Source organism: Nilaparvata lugens, chromosome 1 (genome assembly GCF_014356525.2).
Source record: "Nilaparvata lugens isolate BPH chromosome 1, ASM1435652v1, whole genome shotgun sequence".
Lineage (NCBI taxonomy): Eukaryota > Metazoa > Arthropoda > Insecta > Hemiptera > Delphacidae > Nilaparvata > Nilaparvata lugens.
Genome location: NC_052504.1, coordinates 83044464 through 83061161, shown reverse-complemented (window position 1 = coordinate 83061161; position 16698 = coordinate 83044464). Strand labels below are relative to the sequence as shown.

The 16698-nt window shown below is 33.9% G+C and overlaps 2 protein-coding genes across 2 annotated transcripts; both read right to left on the bottom strand.

Moving 5' to 3' along the window:
• Positions 1–513: 513 nt before the first annotated feature.
• Positions 514–11914, bottom strand: LOC120354885. Its single transcript, XM_039442973.1, has 3 exons — positions 11599–11914; positions 2120–2265; positions 514–675 (listed from the first exon to the last, which is right to left on the bottom strand). The coding sequence occupies exons 1-3, from the start codon at positions 11651–11653 to the stop codon at positions 514–516; spliced, it is 363 nt and encodes a 120-aa protein (XP_039298907.1). The 5' UTR covers positions 11654–11914.
• Positions 11915–14538: 2624 nt separating this feature from the next.
• LOC120356430 (pickpocket protein 11-like) lies at positions 14539–16445 on the bottom strand. The gene is made up of 2 exons (XM_039445373.1): positions 15946–16445; positions 14539–14915 (listed from the first exon to the last, which is right to left on the bottom strand). The coding sequence occupies exons 1-2, from the start codon at positions 16360–16362 to the stop codon at positions 14685–14687; spliced, it is 648 nt and encodes a 215-aa protein (XP_039301307.1). The 5' UTR covers positions 16363–16445; the 3' UTR covers positions 14539–14684.
• Between the last annotated feature and the right edge of the window lie 253 nt (positions 16446–16698).

Below are 16698 nucleotides of genomic sequence, written 5' to 3'. Positions count from 1 at the left end.
AAAATTTAATATAAAATGTAACAAATCATCAAAGATAATAATGTTTCCACGCTTAGAAAGAAAACCAGTCAAAACCCAAAATAGGAAAAATATTTCAGTGCAAAGAGTTCATGGGAAATCAATGGACAATATAATTAGCCTAAACTAACGATGAAGAACTGTTACAAAACTAGTTTGGTACCGTAGGCTATACACGAGACTAAATCATTATTTGTTTTATTAGAGCTACTCTTGAATATAAATAAAAAAAGGAATCTAGGTACACTTTTTAAAATTGTTTCCTCACAACTTGTTTCAGCTATAAACCATTATCAAGTGATTGGAAAAAGGGTACTCAGATTTCTATTTTTATTTTAATCATTATTGTTTCAAACTTCTATTAATAATTGATTCATTTTTGTTCTTTGTCAAAAAAGGAACTATTTTTCTTTGCAAAAAATTCATCCAGGAAACTATTGAGGTCCATGACAGAATGCTTCTCATGGCTGATTTTGATTAATGTTGAACGAATTTTCACTCACCTCTGACGAAAACGTAAATTTCAACATTTTCAAAACTCGTTCCATTCGAATTCGAACACTTATATGCACCGGTGTCAAGGTAGCTTGCATTTTGTACAGTTAGTATTGATACTTCTGAATTGTTCGCACGTTGATGTATGATAACATTGGGTATCTGAATAAAAAAGGATATTATTATTTATTAATCATCAATGACATAAACACATTATTAAAAAATGATTGAGAATGAAAGAACAGACTTATTTAGATCTTACTATTTCATTTGGTGTATTTGCTTGTGCTGGTTTTGATGTCCACATTGTACTCAAGAGTAATATGTGAGGTGGAGGAGGAGGAGGAGGACGACGACGAGAAGAAGGGGGAGTGGCTGAGAGGGGGAGGAGGAGAAGAAGAAGGAGATTGATTGATTTTGATTGATTGATTTATTTATCGCATGCCAGGTCTTGAAAGACCTATTGCATTTATAACATTACAACATTGCGAAATTACAAAATGATAATAAATTATTAATATATAGAAAAATTATTCTCAATGTACAAAAGAAGAAAAAATAAGTAAACTAAGTTGAATGATTGAGAAAAATATATAACAAAAAACTATAACCTCATTACAATTGAAAAATAAGATACATATGATGAAGAAGGAAGAACATTGTTGAAACAGATGAATGAAGAATAATAACAAAAAAGTGAAAGAAAGTTATGATGAAGGAAAAAAGATGATGAAGAAGAGTACTGAAGGGGACAGGGAGAAGAGATGAAGAAGAAAAGGAAAACATATATACATAGATATATTAAGAGAAACTACAAATAAAGCACAATTACTTTCAAGTGGTGTTGAAAGATTTGATACGGTGGTGAAACTGCACTTCAGCGGACCTCAAAAAGTCTACTGAATTCACATCCGTCCTTGAATAATTGTGTAGATAAGTGATACTGAATTTGTTAATTAGTCAATAGATGACTAAACAGTCTTCTCTTGAACATGGAGAGAGATGCTGAGAAAACAATTTGCTCAGGCAACTCATTCCATAACCTAGAGGCCGTCACAATAAAAGAGTTGTTGAAAATGGCAGTGCGGTGCAGCGGAATCTGTAATGTAAATCGATGAGACCGTTTACGGCGACCCGGATTAGCTTCATCCAATAACCTGAAGGAGTCTGCCAAATAGGATGGACCCTCTTTCATAATTATAATTTTGAAGGTCAAGCAGAGTAGGAAGAATTTCCTTATCTCCTTCAACTTGAGCCATCCAAGATCATTGAATAGTGGTGTGATATGTGCATCCCTTCTCGCATCAAAGATGTAACGAACTGCATAGTTGTAGGACCGCTGCAGGCGCAGATCCAATTCGCCGGTGAGATCATTATAGACAATGCAGCAGTATAATATGGTACCACCAATGTGTTCACCAGAGTCACTCTCACGAAGAAGAAGAAGAAGAAGAAGAAGAAGAAGAAGAAGAAGAAGAAGAAGAAGAAGAAGAAGAAGAAGAAGAAGAAGAAGAAGAAGGAGAAGAAGAAGAAGGAGAAGAAGTATATGACAATGATGTTGATGGCAAGTTAAAACATTCTTGAAGACTATAGATTTAAACTTTACCTCTGTTGAACCTGTTGATGAATCCAGAAATTGCATTCTGGGGTAATTCCATTGTTTTGTTGGTGGTCCGATGCATGTCAACTCGAAACTCTGACCAGAGTTAAACTCCAGGTACTTTTTTGTCTCACTTAATTGGAGTTTTCCATCTTGAAAAAGAAAATAGCTTCATCAGTATTCATAGATATAATGTATAAAGTATAATGTATAATGTATAATGTATAATGTATAATGTATAATGTATAATGTATAATGTATAATGTATAATGTATAATGTATAATGTATAATGTATGATGTATAATGTATAATATATAATGTATAATGTATAATGTATAATGTATAATATATATCAGTATTCATATCATATTTGAATAATACAAAAAAATGATCCAGTTTGAAAACCTTTCCAACATAGTAGGCCTAGTATCATAGAGAAACAATAGCGTAAGTAGATATCCCATGGTATAGGGCGTTTATGTCCCAACTTTCACTGTTATCTCAAGCCGATAGCTCACGTAGTTCTTTCCCGATGCTGGTAGTCTCTCTTATTGTGCCGTTCAAACACTCTCACTCGGCCAAAACAGTAAAAATGTACAATAATCAACAGTAATCGACTAACAGTAAAAGTTGCGACATAAACGCCCTTTACCTTGGGATATCTACTTATGCTATCGTTTCTCCATGGTAGTATTCAGCAAAAGTGAAAACTCGGAAAATTCTTAGTTCTCAACTTATCAACATGATAGTATTTCCTCTTTATTATTTGTTAAAATTGATAATGACAATTTATTGACCAATTATTATACTCGACATAGTCAACACATAAATTACATACTGATATACCTAATTATATCATAGGCTAACTTTAAATATTATCATAGGAAAACTTTACAATATTCCTATTCTTTTCGGTTTTCAATCTAAAAAAATTCTAAATTTTGGTTTGTATATTTCTGGACCCAGAATTTGATTCAAGGTGAAGCAAAATAACCTACGTTTTAGACATTGGCTTACTACTATCAAAATTCGGAAAGGGATTAGTTTTGGGCTAGGCCTGTTGATTCTTTTCTAATCATGTATTTGATTTGTGCATTGGTTAATGTCAATAAATAAATAAACTTATACTATGTTATATAAAATATACCGGGAGTTTCAAAAAGAATGACCCAATTTTTAACAGTTTTCAAAGAGGATTAGAACACTTATAATACATCATCATAAACTTGATACTTGAGTAATTTGATGTAAAATTGGTTTGAGTGCACCATTTATTGAAATTAATATAACTATTTAAAATTGGGTCAATCTTTTTGAAACACCCGGTATGTACTTGAGTCAAGGAAAATTATCATTTCAAACCGTAGACCGAGTTCTACTTCAAATGAGCGATTTCCGAACCCATTTCTTGGTTCTAAGGATTGTGTGAGCAGACTATATGGTCAAATAAATATATTGAGGATCACTACCTGGCTTTATGTTAAGTATGATTCATCAATAAATTGTCATTAGAGAATTAACAATTAATATGAAAGAGAGATTCTATACCACGTTGATAAGATGGAATAATTGAGAATTATTTGAAATCATTTCTATAGAATATCTATGTGATCAACTTTTTTATGAATTAAAAAGAATTGGATTGTACTCTCCGAAATAAGCTTCTTCTATAGAATATAAAATACACATTATTATAATTCAATCATACTACATTTATTCATACTACATACTATATTTGTAATAAATCCATCTTAATCATGGGTAAGTTATCAATTTTCATTTTTCAGGTACCGCATAGACTTTAGAATGTGTCTACTTGGCAGTAGACCTTAGAATGTGACGAAATTATTTTAGTCAATGAGTGGTTGATTTTGAATTATAGATTCATTGATTAATATCTTCGTGGTTTTGCTAAACCAATGTGGCATACTGTGACGCACGTGTGGTTATCAATAGATGGTCAAGAGAATAATACAGTGCCTGAGTACTTCCTTCCCGGAAGAGCCTACTGGTTTTGTGAGAGAATTAGAGATGTTTATATTAAAAAGTGTATTTCTCTGAAACAATCGTTGAAAGTTACTAATATTTGTTATCGAATTTGTGATCCTGATATTATTATTATTTTGAACAAGTTATCACATCCATCAAATGAGATAGTGACATAATTATTAGAGAGTCATGTATAATGAAGACATAGGAATACTGGTGGCCTAGACATGAATGGCCGAAACATCTCAGTAATTGACCCAGTAACAATGCTCATAACTCCATTAAAATTTCATTTCTATCATTCCTTTGGAAGTTTTAATTGTGAAATACGGGCGCTATAAATTTTGAACGCGCGATTAGCATCTGCTTTGACAATAAATCTGTTTGAATTGGGATTCAAGTATTTAACTTCAAATTTGAGATAATTTGAATAATTGAATAGGCTTTACTTTCATCAATGAACAATAATTATTATTCTCTATAATTATCACGTTATAAAACATATTAAAAAGTTGTCAGTGCAGGATAATATCTATGAATAAATGCAGGATATAAAAGCGATGAATTTTAAGGCTGAAATAAAATGGCCTACGTCTGATGACATTTCACAATTTAAAAATATACTTTGTAAATATAAACGCTGAAAATAGTTATTCAATTTTACTATAAATGATTGTACTATATAGTACCATAGGTACTTCAAAGTGTTTATTAGTTGTGACAGTGCAAAGAAATAGGCAACTTTAATCATTATTAAGGGCCATATGCACCATCTGCGTTTAACGCTAAACCACCTTTACTTGTAGATATGGTTGCCTTTATCACAATGTGTTTCATAAGGGGTTTAAAGGAACAGCTGACATTTCTCCGTTCAGACCGAGTATCTGCATACGGGCCTAAGAAAACTAAATTCTCAAGAATTGTTGGGTAAACTGCCGTAAACAACAACTTCACATATAATATCACTTGCCCGCAAACGAATGTGAGGGCCTTGATTACATTGTAACATCACAATATTATGATGATCATATTCTGAAATCATAATAATTAGAGTCATCATAATTTTCAACAAAGTACAATAATTAACAAGTCAATAGCATATTGATCTTATCATTGCATTGTCAAGTTGGATAGTTACCATTAAGAAAAGTGAAAGCTGAAAAAAAACTTCTGTTGTGGGTTTTACATTGCTTATCTCACTTATGGAATGTAAATATTTGCATGTTGGTTGCCAAGAATGTCTGCTGTTCTATGTTGTCTGTAGGCTAAATCCACCTGGAACTGGCAATTTGAACTGCTATTTAAAAGATTCTGAGTGTACCGTATTCATGTATCTCGTCTCAACACTATTATATTCATTTGGAGAGCTGTTCTTATCTCTCAATGTATAGCCATAGACTAAGTAAACAGATCTGTAGTATAGCCTACTCTAATATTAATTAAAAAGCTGACAGTTGATTCCATTTCTTCCGCGGTTCGGGACCGTGTATTAAAAATAAACCGCGTATACAGTATAAAATACGAGTATTAAACTTATATGTTTATTAACTGTCCGTCGAAGATTATTTTGGTCTTGATTTATTGACGAAACTGTTGAGAATATACAGATCTAAAATACCTGTATAAAGTATAAATTTATTTTAAATAGGCCGCGTATTTTATACTCGACTGTTTAATACCTGTATTTTAGATCTGTATATTCTCAACAGTTTTGTCAATAAAATCATGACCAAAATAATCTTCGACGGACAGTTAATAAACATATAAGTTTAATACTCAAATTCACGTTGGAGAAGTACCTAATAATATGGAATCCTATTCTGGTTATCCTCCTACACAATTCACACAACATCACAACTATAGAAAAATAGCATCTGGCACATCCATACAATCAAATCCTCATATTCTTCATCAAGTTATTAAGCTTAAGATTCTAACAAAATCCCATACATTCTCCACCAACTATCTTGTAGCTTCCCAAATTATTCAAAATTCATTTCAAGAGTCACTCATTGCAAGTTTGCGATGCGCACACCGACGCAGGAAAAGTATACAATAGGTAGATAGAAAGAAACAGGAAGTGTGTTAAACACGTTCCCGGCTCCCGTACTCTTCTCACGGTTTCAGAGAAAGGATGAAAAATTAATTGTCATGAAATATAAATTATAGAATGACTTTGTCATAGAACATAGAATAAAAATAAAAATCTGGTGTAGCGCACTCACACAACTTTCCTTGCCGTTATGAGAATTGATCACCTGACGCTAGTGTTCCCGCGCATCCAAGTCTACTATTCAAAGATTTGAGCCAGCTGGTGACAGGGTAATAACGCTGGAGACACACGAGATCTGCTATCTCTCTTCATAGTAAATCTTTTAATAGAATCAACAGTTGCCAAAAGTTTGCAATTGGATAATCACATTTTCTCGAATTTCGAGCTTATTTTTAATTTTAGGTGAAATTGTCACTGAACATTAATTGTAGAGATTCTTATGCTCAATCTTTTCTACTCAAAATGTTTTGTTCAAATTGTATCTGAAGCCTGATAATTGAGAATCTAAAATCAAACTTTGCATAGATGGGGCGGAGCTCCTGAAATTTTTAGAGATATGGGACTTGTGGCAGTTGATAGTCATCGATGACTAGTTTGGGTATGACTTTAATCAAAATCGTTGGAGCCGTTTTAGAGAAAATCGCGAAAAACCCTGTTTTTGACAACATTTTCGCTATTTTAGCTGCCATCTTGAATCGCATTTGATTGAAATTGTTCGTGTCGGATCCTTATAGGCTATTGTAAGGACCTTACGTTCCAAATTTCAAGTCATTCCGTTAATTGGGAGATGAGATATCGTGAACACAGACGCACATACACTCATACACACACACACACACACACACAACACACACACACACACACACACACACACCACCACACACACACACACCACACACACCACACACACACACACACCACACACACACACACACACTCACACACACACACATACACACACACAACACACACACAACCACACACACACACACACACACACACACACACACCACACACCACACACACACACACAACACACACACTCACACACACACACACATACACACACACACACACACACACACACACACACACACACACACACCACACACACACACACACACACACACATACACAACACACACACACACACACACACACACACACCACACACACACACACACACACACACACACACACACACACACACACACACACACACACCACACACACACACACACACACACACACACACCACACACACCAATACCCAAAAACCACGTTTTTGGACTCAGGGGACCTTGAAACGTATAGAAATTTAGAAATTGGGGTACCTTAATTTTTTTCGGAATGCAATACTTTCCTTAATAGGGCAAGGAAAGTAAAAATAATAGATCAATAGCTTCACAATTATCTAGCCTTAAATTAGAAGGTTCAATGAAATTAGTCGAACTTTTCAAGTCCACGTCATCAAGAGCGCTTACTTCAGTACTCTTGGAAACAAGCAAAACTCTCAGCAATGCTGTCACACCACTATAATAAATGTCTATCTATGAGGAATGGTAGCGGGAGTCAAGTTGTTCAAGTTGCTACACCTTAATCATTACTCAGGCATTCTGTCATGCAGCCTTGCCAATTGCAGACAGCTCTCATTCATTATCATATTTATTTAACATTGTCATGATTCCGAATGAGTTATATATATATATATATATATATATATATAGATTGGATCATGTTCTCTACCGGGTTCATACACTGTGAATATTCATCTCCCATTATTATACTCTGTATTTGAGCACGACACTCCCAATAACTATTACGTGCAGTTAATTGATAGGGAACACCTACTATGTGCTTTATTTTATAGGTACATGACCAACAGATGCGTGATTTCATGGCTTCGACCGTTTATGGATTATTTTTTTCCGGTTTGAGTTGACAGCAGAGGAGCAATGACGTGAATATGATTTGAATCTCAATTTATTGTTTATTATTGTTCTCTCTAATCGGCAAAGATATGGGTCATCGAGCCATACTATTTCTCATCCATGAAGTTGTAGATCATCGTATGTCCTTATTGACAAATACCTGAGGTAATTAGGTAATATAGATAAAAATAGAAATCTGGGTCCCCTTTTCAAAATGATTTAGTCACAACATGTATCGGCTATATGATAATGGCATGTATCAAGGCATGATAATGGCATCATATAACCGGAATATGTTGTGACTAAGTAATTTTAAAAAGGGAGATTTCTATTCTTATTTATATACCGCGTATACAGTATAAAATACAAGTACTATTAAACTTATATGTTTATTAACTGTCCGAAGAAGATTTTTTTGGTCTCTATTTATTGACTAAACTGTTGAGAATATACAGATCTAAAATACCTGTATACAGTATAAATTTATTTCAAATAGGCCGCGTATTTTATACTCGACTGTTTAATACCTGTACTTTAGCTCTGTATATTCTCAACAGTTTAGTCAATAAAATCATGACCAAAATAATCTTTGACGGACAGTTAATAAACATATAAGTTTAATACTCGAATTCACGTTGGAGAAGTACCTAATAATATGGTATCCTATTCTGGTTATCCTCCTACAAAATTCACACATCACAACTATAGAAAAATAGCATCCGGCACATCCATACAATCAAATCCTCATATTCTTCATCAAGTTATTAAGCTTAAGATTCTAACAAAATCCCATACATTCTCCACCAACTATCTTGTAGCTTCCCAAATTATTCAAAATTCATATCAAGAGTCACTCATTGCAAGTTTGCGATGCGCACACCGACGCAGGAAAAGTATACAATAGGTAGATAGAAAGAAACAGGAAGTGTGTTAAACACGTTCCCGGCTCCCGTACTCTTCTCACGGTTTCAGAGAAAGGATGAAAAATTAATTGTCATGAAATATAAATTATAGAATGACTTTGTCATAGAACATAGAATAAAAATAAAAATCTGGTGTAGCGCACTCACACAACTTTCCTTGCCGTTATGAGAATTGATCACCTGACGCTAGTGTTCCCGCGCATCCAAGTCTACTATTCACACACACACACACACACACACACACACACACACACACACACACACACACACACCACACACACACACACACACACACACACACACACACACACAACACACACACACACACACACACACACACACACAACACACACACATACACACACACACACACACCACACACACACACACACACACACACACCACACACACCACACACACACACCAACACACACACACACACACACACACACACACACCAATACCCAAAAACCACGTTTTTGGACTCAGGGGACCTTGAAACGTATAGAAATTTAGAAATTGGGGTACCTTAATTTTTTTCGGAATGCAATACTTTCCTTAATAGGGCAAGGAAAGTAAAAATAATAGATCAATAGCTTCACAATTATCTAGCCTTAAATTAGAAGGTTCAATGAAATTAATCGAACTTTTCAAGTCCACGTCATCAAGAGCGCTTACTTCAGTACTCTTGGAAACAAGCAAAACTCTCAGCAATGCTGTCACACCACTATAATAAATGTCTTTCGATGAGGAATGGTAGCGCGAGTCAACTTGTTCAAGTTGCTACACCTTAATCATTACTCAGGCATTCTGTCATGGCAGCCTTGCCAATTGCAGACAGCTCTCATTCATTATCATATTTATTTAACATTGTCATGATTCCGAATGAGTTTGAGGTATAAATATATAGATTGGATCATGCTCTCTACCGGGTTTATACACTGTGAATATTCATCTCCCATTATTATACTCTGTATTTGAGCACGACACTCCCAATAACTATTACGTGCAGTTAATTGATAGGGAACACCTACTATGTGCTTTATTTTATAGGTACATGACCAACAGATGCGTGATTTCATGGCTTCGACCGTTTATGGATTATTTTTTTCCGGTTTGAGTTGACAGCAGAGGAGCAATGACGTGAATATGATTTGAATCTCAATTTATTGTTTATTATTGTTCTCTCTAATCGGCAAAGATATGGGTCATCGAGCCATACTATTTCTCATCCATGAAGTTGTAGATCATCGTATGTCCTTATTGACAAATACCTGAGGTAATTAGGTAATATAGATAAAAATAGAAATCTGGGTCCCCTTTTCAAAATGATTTAGTCACAACATGTATCGGCTATATGATAATGGCATGTATCAAGGCATGATAATGGCATCATATAACCGGAATATGTTGTGACTAAGTAATTTTAAAAAGGGAGATTTCTATTCTTATTTATATACAAGAGTTGCCATAAAGAAAAAAGACAATTACCCAATAATATATAGGCCTTACATATACACAGCTTCAATAATGGAATACAAATAGCCCCTACAAATCCCTGTGGGAAAACCTGTAATAAATAGACCTATAGATCTGGGGATGGAAAATTGGAAACATCACAATGTCTGTATGTGTCACAATAATTTTATTTTGAAAAATAATAAACCATTCAAAATAAGAAATAAATAATATGAACTATGTATCATCTTCAAGACAACATACCAGCCTACGTAAAGGGAAATAAGTCATTGAGTTTGAAAAGAATTCAATGTGAACTATGGTTAGTAGACCTGAAAAAATCAATTTGAGAGCATGTGATATTATCAAGTTCCATTAGGACCATCTATTATATCTTCTGGTATCTTCGTTCTTGTATACTGATATAACATTCTCTGGTAGAGGCCTTCAAAGATTATCAACTAACACTGTAAACAAGGCGTTGTTTTCGGGAAAATCTTACTTTGAGAAAAAATTAATAGACAAAAGTACTATACAAGTTCCTCTTGAATTATATTGTAATTGTTGTACCCTTAAAGGTATTTCTATTACTTAAGCGTTCTTGATAATATTTGGACAACTTAAAACATCTAAAAATCTAAATACTGAGTGGTGGGACATCTAATAGGTACTTAACAGTATTAAGAAATCTGTTGGACTTCTTGGGTACCGGTAATCTTCAGCTCTGATCTAGATAGTGTAGTCCAAACGATAATAATCCTTCTAATAACAGGTTTATATTGAGAAGAATGATCAATTAACTTAAGAAAATTACCAACTTGGAATAGTCTACAGTCTACATCTTGCATAATATTCAACTTTCAGAATGATGTTGATTATTTCACTTTAAAAAATGTGAAGCTGCCGTTTACTTAATTTCCAATGAGATAAAAATGATATTATTTTATTATCAACTTACAATGTACAGAGAAAGATTTCTCAAATTAGTTCATGAATTTAATTAATTTGGAAACAAACATATTCTATGACAAATCAATCAAATTGAGCAGGTGGATATTTTTAATTGGTAAATATCATCTCATGTAAGAAAAGTTTTAATTTGACTGCAGGGAGTACTGACATCCACCTACCTGTACAGAAGAGGCAGAAGAAAAATATCTGGCAAGCTAGTAACAACCTTAACATAGTAGATGTGAACTACATGGAAAACAGGAGATAAAATTTGCACTGCTTACTTATCCACGCGCTAAGTAAACTGAAATATCTTGGTGGCTAGCGGTTAGCGGCTTATCGCGTTCTACTCAGTGGAATACTGGCCGAACATCATAGACTTAGCTCGAGCGCATTAAGACGCATCTGTTTTATGCCTTCTCCTATCTCACTACTGACTACTTTGAAATTTTAAAATAAGAATTCGCCAACTGGAACAAGAACCAATATGATAAAAGGACAAAAATACACCAGCAGCCAGCAGTACATTAATTTTTTCTTTGTTCGCTGAAATTTTATTTCAAGCTCACAGTAAAGTTAACGAAGTTTCTTCTCACATTCATCAATGTTATCGAAGAGGAATTCGTTTTTCTAATAATTTGAATATGTGAATGAAAGATTATCTTTTTCTTTTAGTAATGAGAAGCGTAATGCGGATGCTCTTCATTAATTACGAATGAAAAATAATTAATTATCTTCATCATCTTCACAATATTATTGATTATTACGAAAGACAAATAATCTTCATGAGTATCTTCGTCACCTACACAATACTAAAGGTGGCGAAAAATTTTTATCTTGTGAATTTCATAAATGAGAGAGTATCTCCCAGTTTTGAAGGTGTGAATAGAGACTAGAGAAGGCGTAAAAATTCAACGTCTTCTCTATAAACGATAAGATACCTCAGAGTAGATTAGAATGGAGGAAGACAGGCTACTAAAGTTGGTGCTCAAGTACCGGTGCAACCCAGAACGCAAGAGAGATCGAGGGCCTCCAAGGAAATATTTAGTCTCTCCACTAATGGGAGGCACACAAATATTTATTCTAAATAATAATGATTCAACTTTCAACAATCCTGTCTTTTAAAAAATATTGAGATTTTCATATGAGTTCAGTAATGCACGGTTTTCTGTGAAATGCTGTAGCCTTGCTATGACTGATTCTTTGAAGTCCTGAGTGTAATAGGTCCAGGAGATTTCTCGACGTGAACAGTCTTGAGAAGCAGGCTACCGTTACTGAAACAAGAGGAAAAGCATAAAACTTTATTGTGGAAAATTAATTTAATCTTAGTTTATAGTTGCGTTAGATAAATAACTCTAGAGCATTCTATATAGAGAGCGAAATATTTTTGAGGGTGACTCGCACATTTATTGAGAGTTGAGAGTCTTATGAAATATCGTTCTCAACAAGTTCCAACGAAGTCTATTGGTTCTTTGCGCTTGAAAAATACCAGATGTATCAACATCAATAACAAATCTTTCATTATTTTTCCAAGCAGCGCATTTATAATAACTTTTGCTAAGATATAGTTGAGAAACACGAATTGGGTTATCATCAATGGCATTGTTTACATTTAGAGTCTAACAAATAATATTATTGTGAAATAGACACTTTCAAATTATTTTCAGAGAAGTGGATACTTTTCTCATAGTAGTCACTTGAGCGACAAAAAAAATTGGATAGAGAATGAATACGGTAATGGTTTATGGAGACTGATTTTTATCCATGAAGCTTCAAATGATCTAGTAGTAATAATACTTACCTATTCAGTAGCAGCAATATATGCTTCTACTGAAGTATAATTTTAGTCAAAATTTGTTAAAGAGATATTATTATAGTTATCGATTTGTATTATTTACCTGTAGAGTATTATCACTGATAGAATATTGTTTCCATGTACTTCAATGGAGTATCTTATCTTTTAAACTCAATTGTGGTTTTCAATTTTCGAAATAATGAATAAAGTAAGCATGGAGTTTCCCGGTAAGACAAAAATAGTTCAATAATATTATACACTAAGAAGTGATTATTTTCCATTGATATAATTTTTCCCTACTCTTCGTAACTATTTTTTAACAAATTTGGCGGGGTTCACGTTGACTTTCTTGACAAGCTATGAGAAGCCAAACTAGAGCTCGTCAAAATCTTTTTTGATACCTTATATTGAAGAAAGGTTGTGTCAGATACGGTGCTCTATTACATCATCAAAATTGGATTTGAAAAGTGACGAATCACGAATTATGTGAAGTCATTCACATAGAATGTGATAAGGTTCATAAGAATGGATTTGATGAAGATTCCTTACAAGTTTAAAATAATTACTTATTAGAAATTTATGTAGCTTTTCAAGAAATGTATTCTCATTTATTTCTATTTATTTATTTATACATAAGGTACATTACATCAATTACAGAAGCGGCAAGATAATAACAGGAACGTATTTCATATTGAAAATATGAATTTCTTCATTTTTCAAACATCGAGTTCAAGTTACTTGGATGTCACCTTATTGAATTTTCAATTAAATATTCCCGTTTCTATGTGGAAATCAATCTCCGGGACTGACATGAAAAATTACGATATATGAGGCTAAAGAAGGATACAAGTGTAAATTGGATTATATTTTTCTATTATAGTACTCAACGCTATTAAAATGGACTTGTTTAAATAATTTATATATGAGTTGAACAAGCAATTCGACTCAATAAATAAATTTACGAGTAATATATAATATATAACATATTTTCATTAAAATATGTAATTTAGATATTAGATAGATAAATTTGATATTCATATATTATTACATTCTATTATTATATTCTTTCATTCTTTCAATTAATCTGTAAAAAACTTGAAGGATTTCATTAAATTTGATTTCACACTCAAAATCATGAAAATTATTTAAGCTTTATATTTTTATTCAAAGCTATTTTCAATTTGCTTTGATTTTCTATGACTCACCTAAGAGCTGGACTCTGTCAAATCTAGCCTTTAGTATCAACCGCTCAGTTGGAGGTGACATCAATGTCACTTTTACTCCAGCAAAGGTACGACCATTATTTCTACCTCCACTAGTCCAAACAACCCGAACGTCGTCCTCCTCACAAGAAGGTGGACAATCACACTCGTTCCCTTCACTTTTCAAAGTTTCGGTTTCAAATCTGCGAGGGAAATGAGTGCTGTACTCTACAGTGCTCAACGGACCGAAGAGAGGGTTCTCTATTTGTCAGGAAGAATCCGCACACCTAGCTCGACAAAGGCTCTCGCTGTAAATAGGAAGTCCGGAAGTAAATCTCTCTCCTGGTAGAATGCAACCTCTTTTCTCGAAAGGTAAATCGTATAAAGATTCATCAACTATGATGCTGTTGATCTTTACAAGAATTTCCGCAGCTCGCCGTTTAGTCACAACCAAACCTGGCTCCGTGAAGTTGACGCTTTTCCCATCGTGAACAAATACCTGTAAACAAAATGGTTCACCAGATAAAAGGTGTCTAATGCAAATGGCGAGGTATCTGATCACAATGATCACTTGATCAACAATTCTATTTATGATCAACATTCAGAATAAAAACTCGTCGTTTTTTGTGGAATGGATGCCTAACAATTTGAAGACAGCTGTGTGCAACATATCACCTCGGGGACTGAAGATGTCTGGCACTTTTATTGGCAACTCTACAGCCATTCAAGAGCTCTTCTAGAGGATCTCTGATCAGTTTTCAGCCATGTACAAACGAAAGGCTTTTCTTCATTGGTACACAGTCGAATGTTATCATATTGATCACCAATCACTGCAATGATTGCACGAGAGAATTTCAAAGAGTGAACTGAATCTGATTACTCCTTTCATAAAAAAATAAGTTTGTGCTGTTTAACACATGAATTCTAGCGCTTGGGACCTAGAGTTGGATTATCGAGATTTAGCTGGGGTAGCTGAAATAACTGAGGAGAGAAATAATGCATTTAATTTAGAAGGAACATCAGAACAAAATATATAGAACAAGTAAAGTTTTTTCGACATTCCTCATTAGAACAGCAGCACAAACTGTTGGAGATGTTGTTATTAATTTGGAGATTTTATCGTGAAAGTAATAAAGTTGTTCATGATATTATTCAATTTGGAAATCTCTTGAATCTACATCAAAACTGTGAATTCTCATCTTCAAACAAAATAGATATATCAAGGAATCTCAGTGGAATATAATTATAAAAATTTTGTCCCTCAATCAGAAGTCTTTCGTCCATTGGATCAATATTCTATCTACAGAAATTATATTTCATCTCTACCCAGCAAAAACTTTTTTCTCAGCCTTATCATATCAACTTTGGTCAGTTTTAGTGGAATTAAATCGAAGCAACTTACTGGTAAATAGAAATTGAAAATATAAATTCAAATTGAAAAAATAGAAGAGTCAGTAATTCATAAATTGCGACCAAAACTACTGAATAACAATAGCCTTATGATAATATTAATCACGAATGATACTCACTTGAACCGGGTATTTTGTCTCAGTTTCCAAAACACCCGACTTCGCAAAATGACTGACGACATATTTCGAGAGCTTTCTGGCACCTGTGAAGTCTGAGTTGAAAGTGTAACAGAGATCTTTCGAAGTCGAAACCACGGGTTCAAAACTGGAGCAACAATCTATGAACTGATTATTCCATGAGCACTTTCTGAAAACTTCCTCACAGCTTGTCAAGTTCCTGGATCCTTGGTAATCTTTAGGACATATGGACACCGCCGGAAATTTCGAAGTCCAGTGCAAATAGTCCACATCCAAATGTGATTGTATTGTGTTCAGTCTAATTCTGTCTACAAATATCAAAACAAGAACTGATAATCCGAGAACAACTTCGAATTGTTTGAAGCGTTTTTGCCAGAGAAACCAAACATCCGATGGCATGCTGTTTGTTGTTAGCTCACCTGTCTACAGTCACGAATGCGTGCGAATGATTTGTCAGCTCTTGCGAATGATGTTCCGTGTCCAATCCGGAATTTGTATTTCCGTGACTAGAGCAGAAGAGATAATGACTGGAAAATGTTGATAGTATCTCTAGAAATTGGAAATCGATGTGGTTCAAATCACAGAACTCTCAACTCATTGTTGTATCTAGATTGGTAGCTCATTATGAAACGATAATTCATTTTGTAATTATTGTTATGCATGCTCTTGATGTTATTGTTTTTAACATTGTCAATGATAAAAATATCAGTGGAAATGTAATATTAATTGAAAAAT

What these genes read in the sequence shown, in the direction of transcription:
- LOC120356430 (XM_039445373.1), bottom strand. Translation starts at nt 16,362, where the DNA reads ATGCCATCGGATGTTTGGTTTCTCTGGCAAAAACGCTTCAAACAATTC. An exon ending in AGACAAAATACCCGGTTCAA is followed by an intron (nt 14,916 to 15,945) that starts GTGAGTATCATT and finishes TTTTGTTTACAG; the next exon opens with GTATTTGTTCACGATGGGAA.
- LOC120354885 (XM_039442973.1), bottom strand. Translation starts at nt 11,653, where the DNA reads ATGTTAAGGTTGTTACTAGCTTGCCAGATATTTTTCTTCTGCCTCTTC. An exon ending in CTTCTGCCTCTTCTGTACAG is followed by an intron (nt 2,266 to 11,598) that starts GTAGGTGGATGT and finishes TTCTTTTTCAAG; the next exon opens with ATGGAAAACTCCAATTAAGT. An exon ending in CATCAACAGGTTCAACAGAG is followed by an intron (nt 676 to 2,119) that starts GTAAAGTTTAAA and finishes TTTTTTATTCAG; the next exon opens with ATACCCAATGTTATCATACA.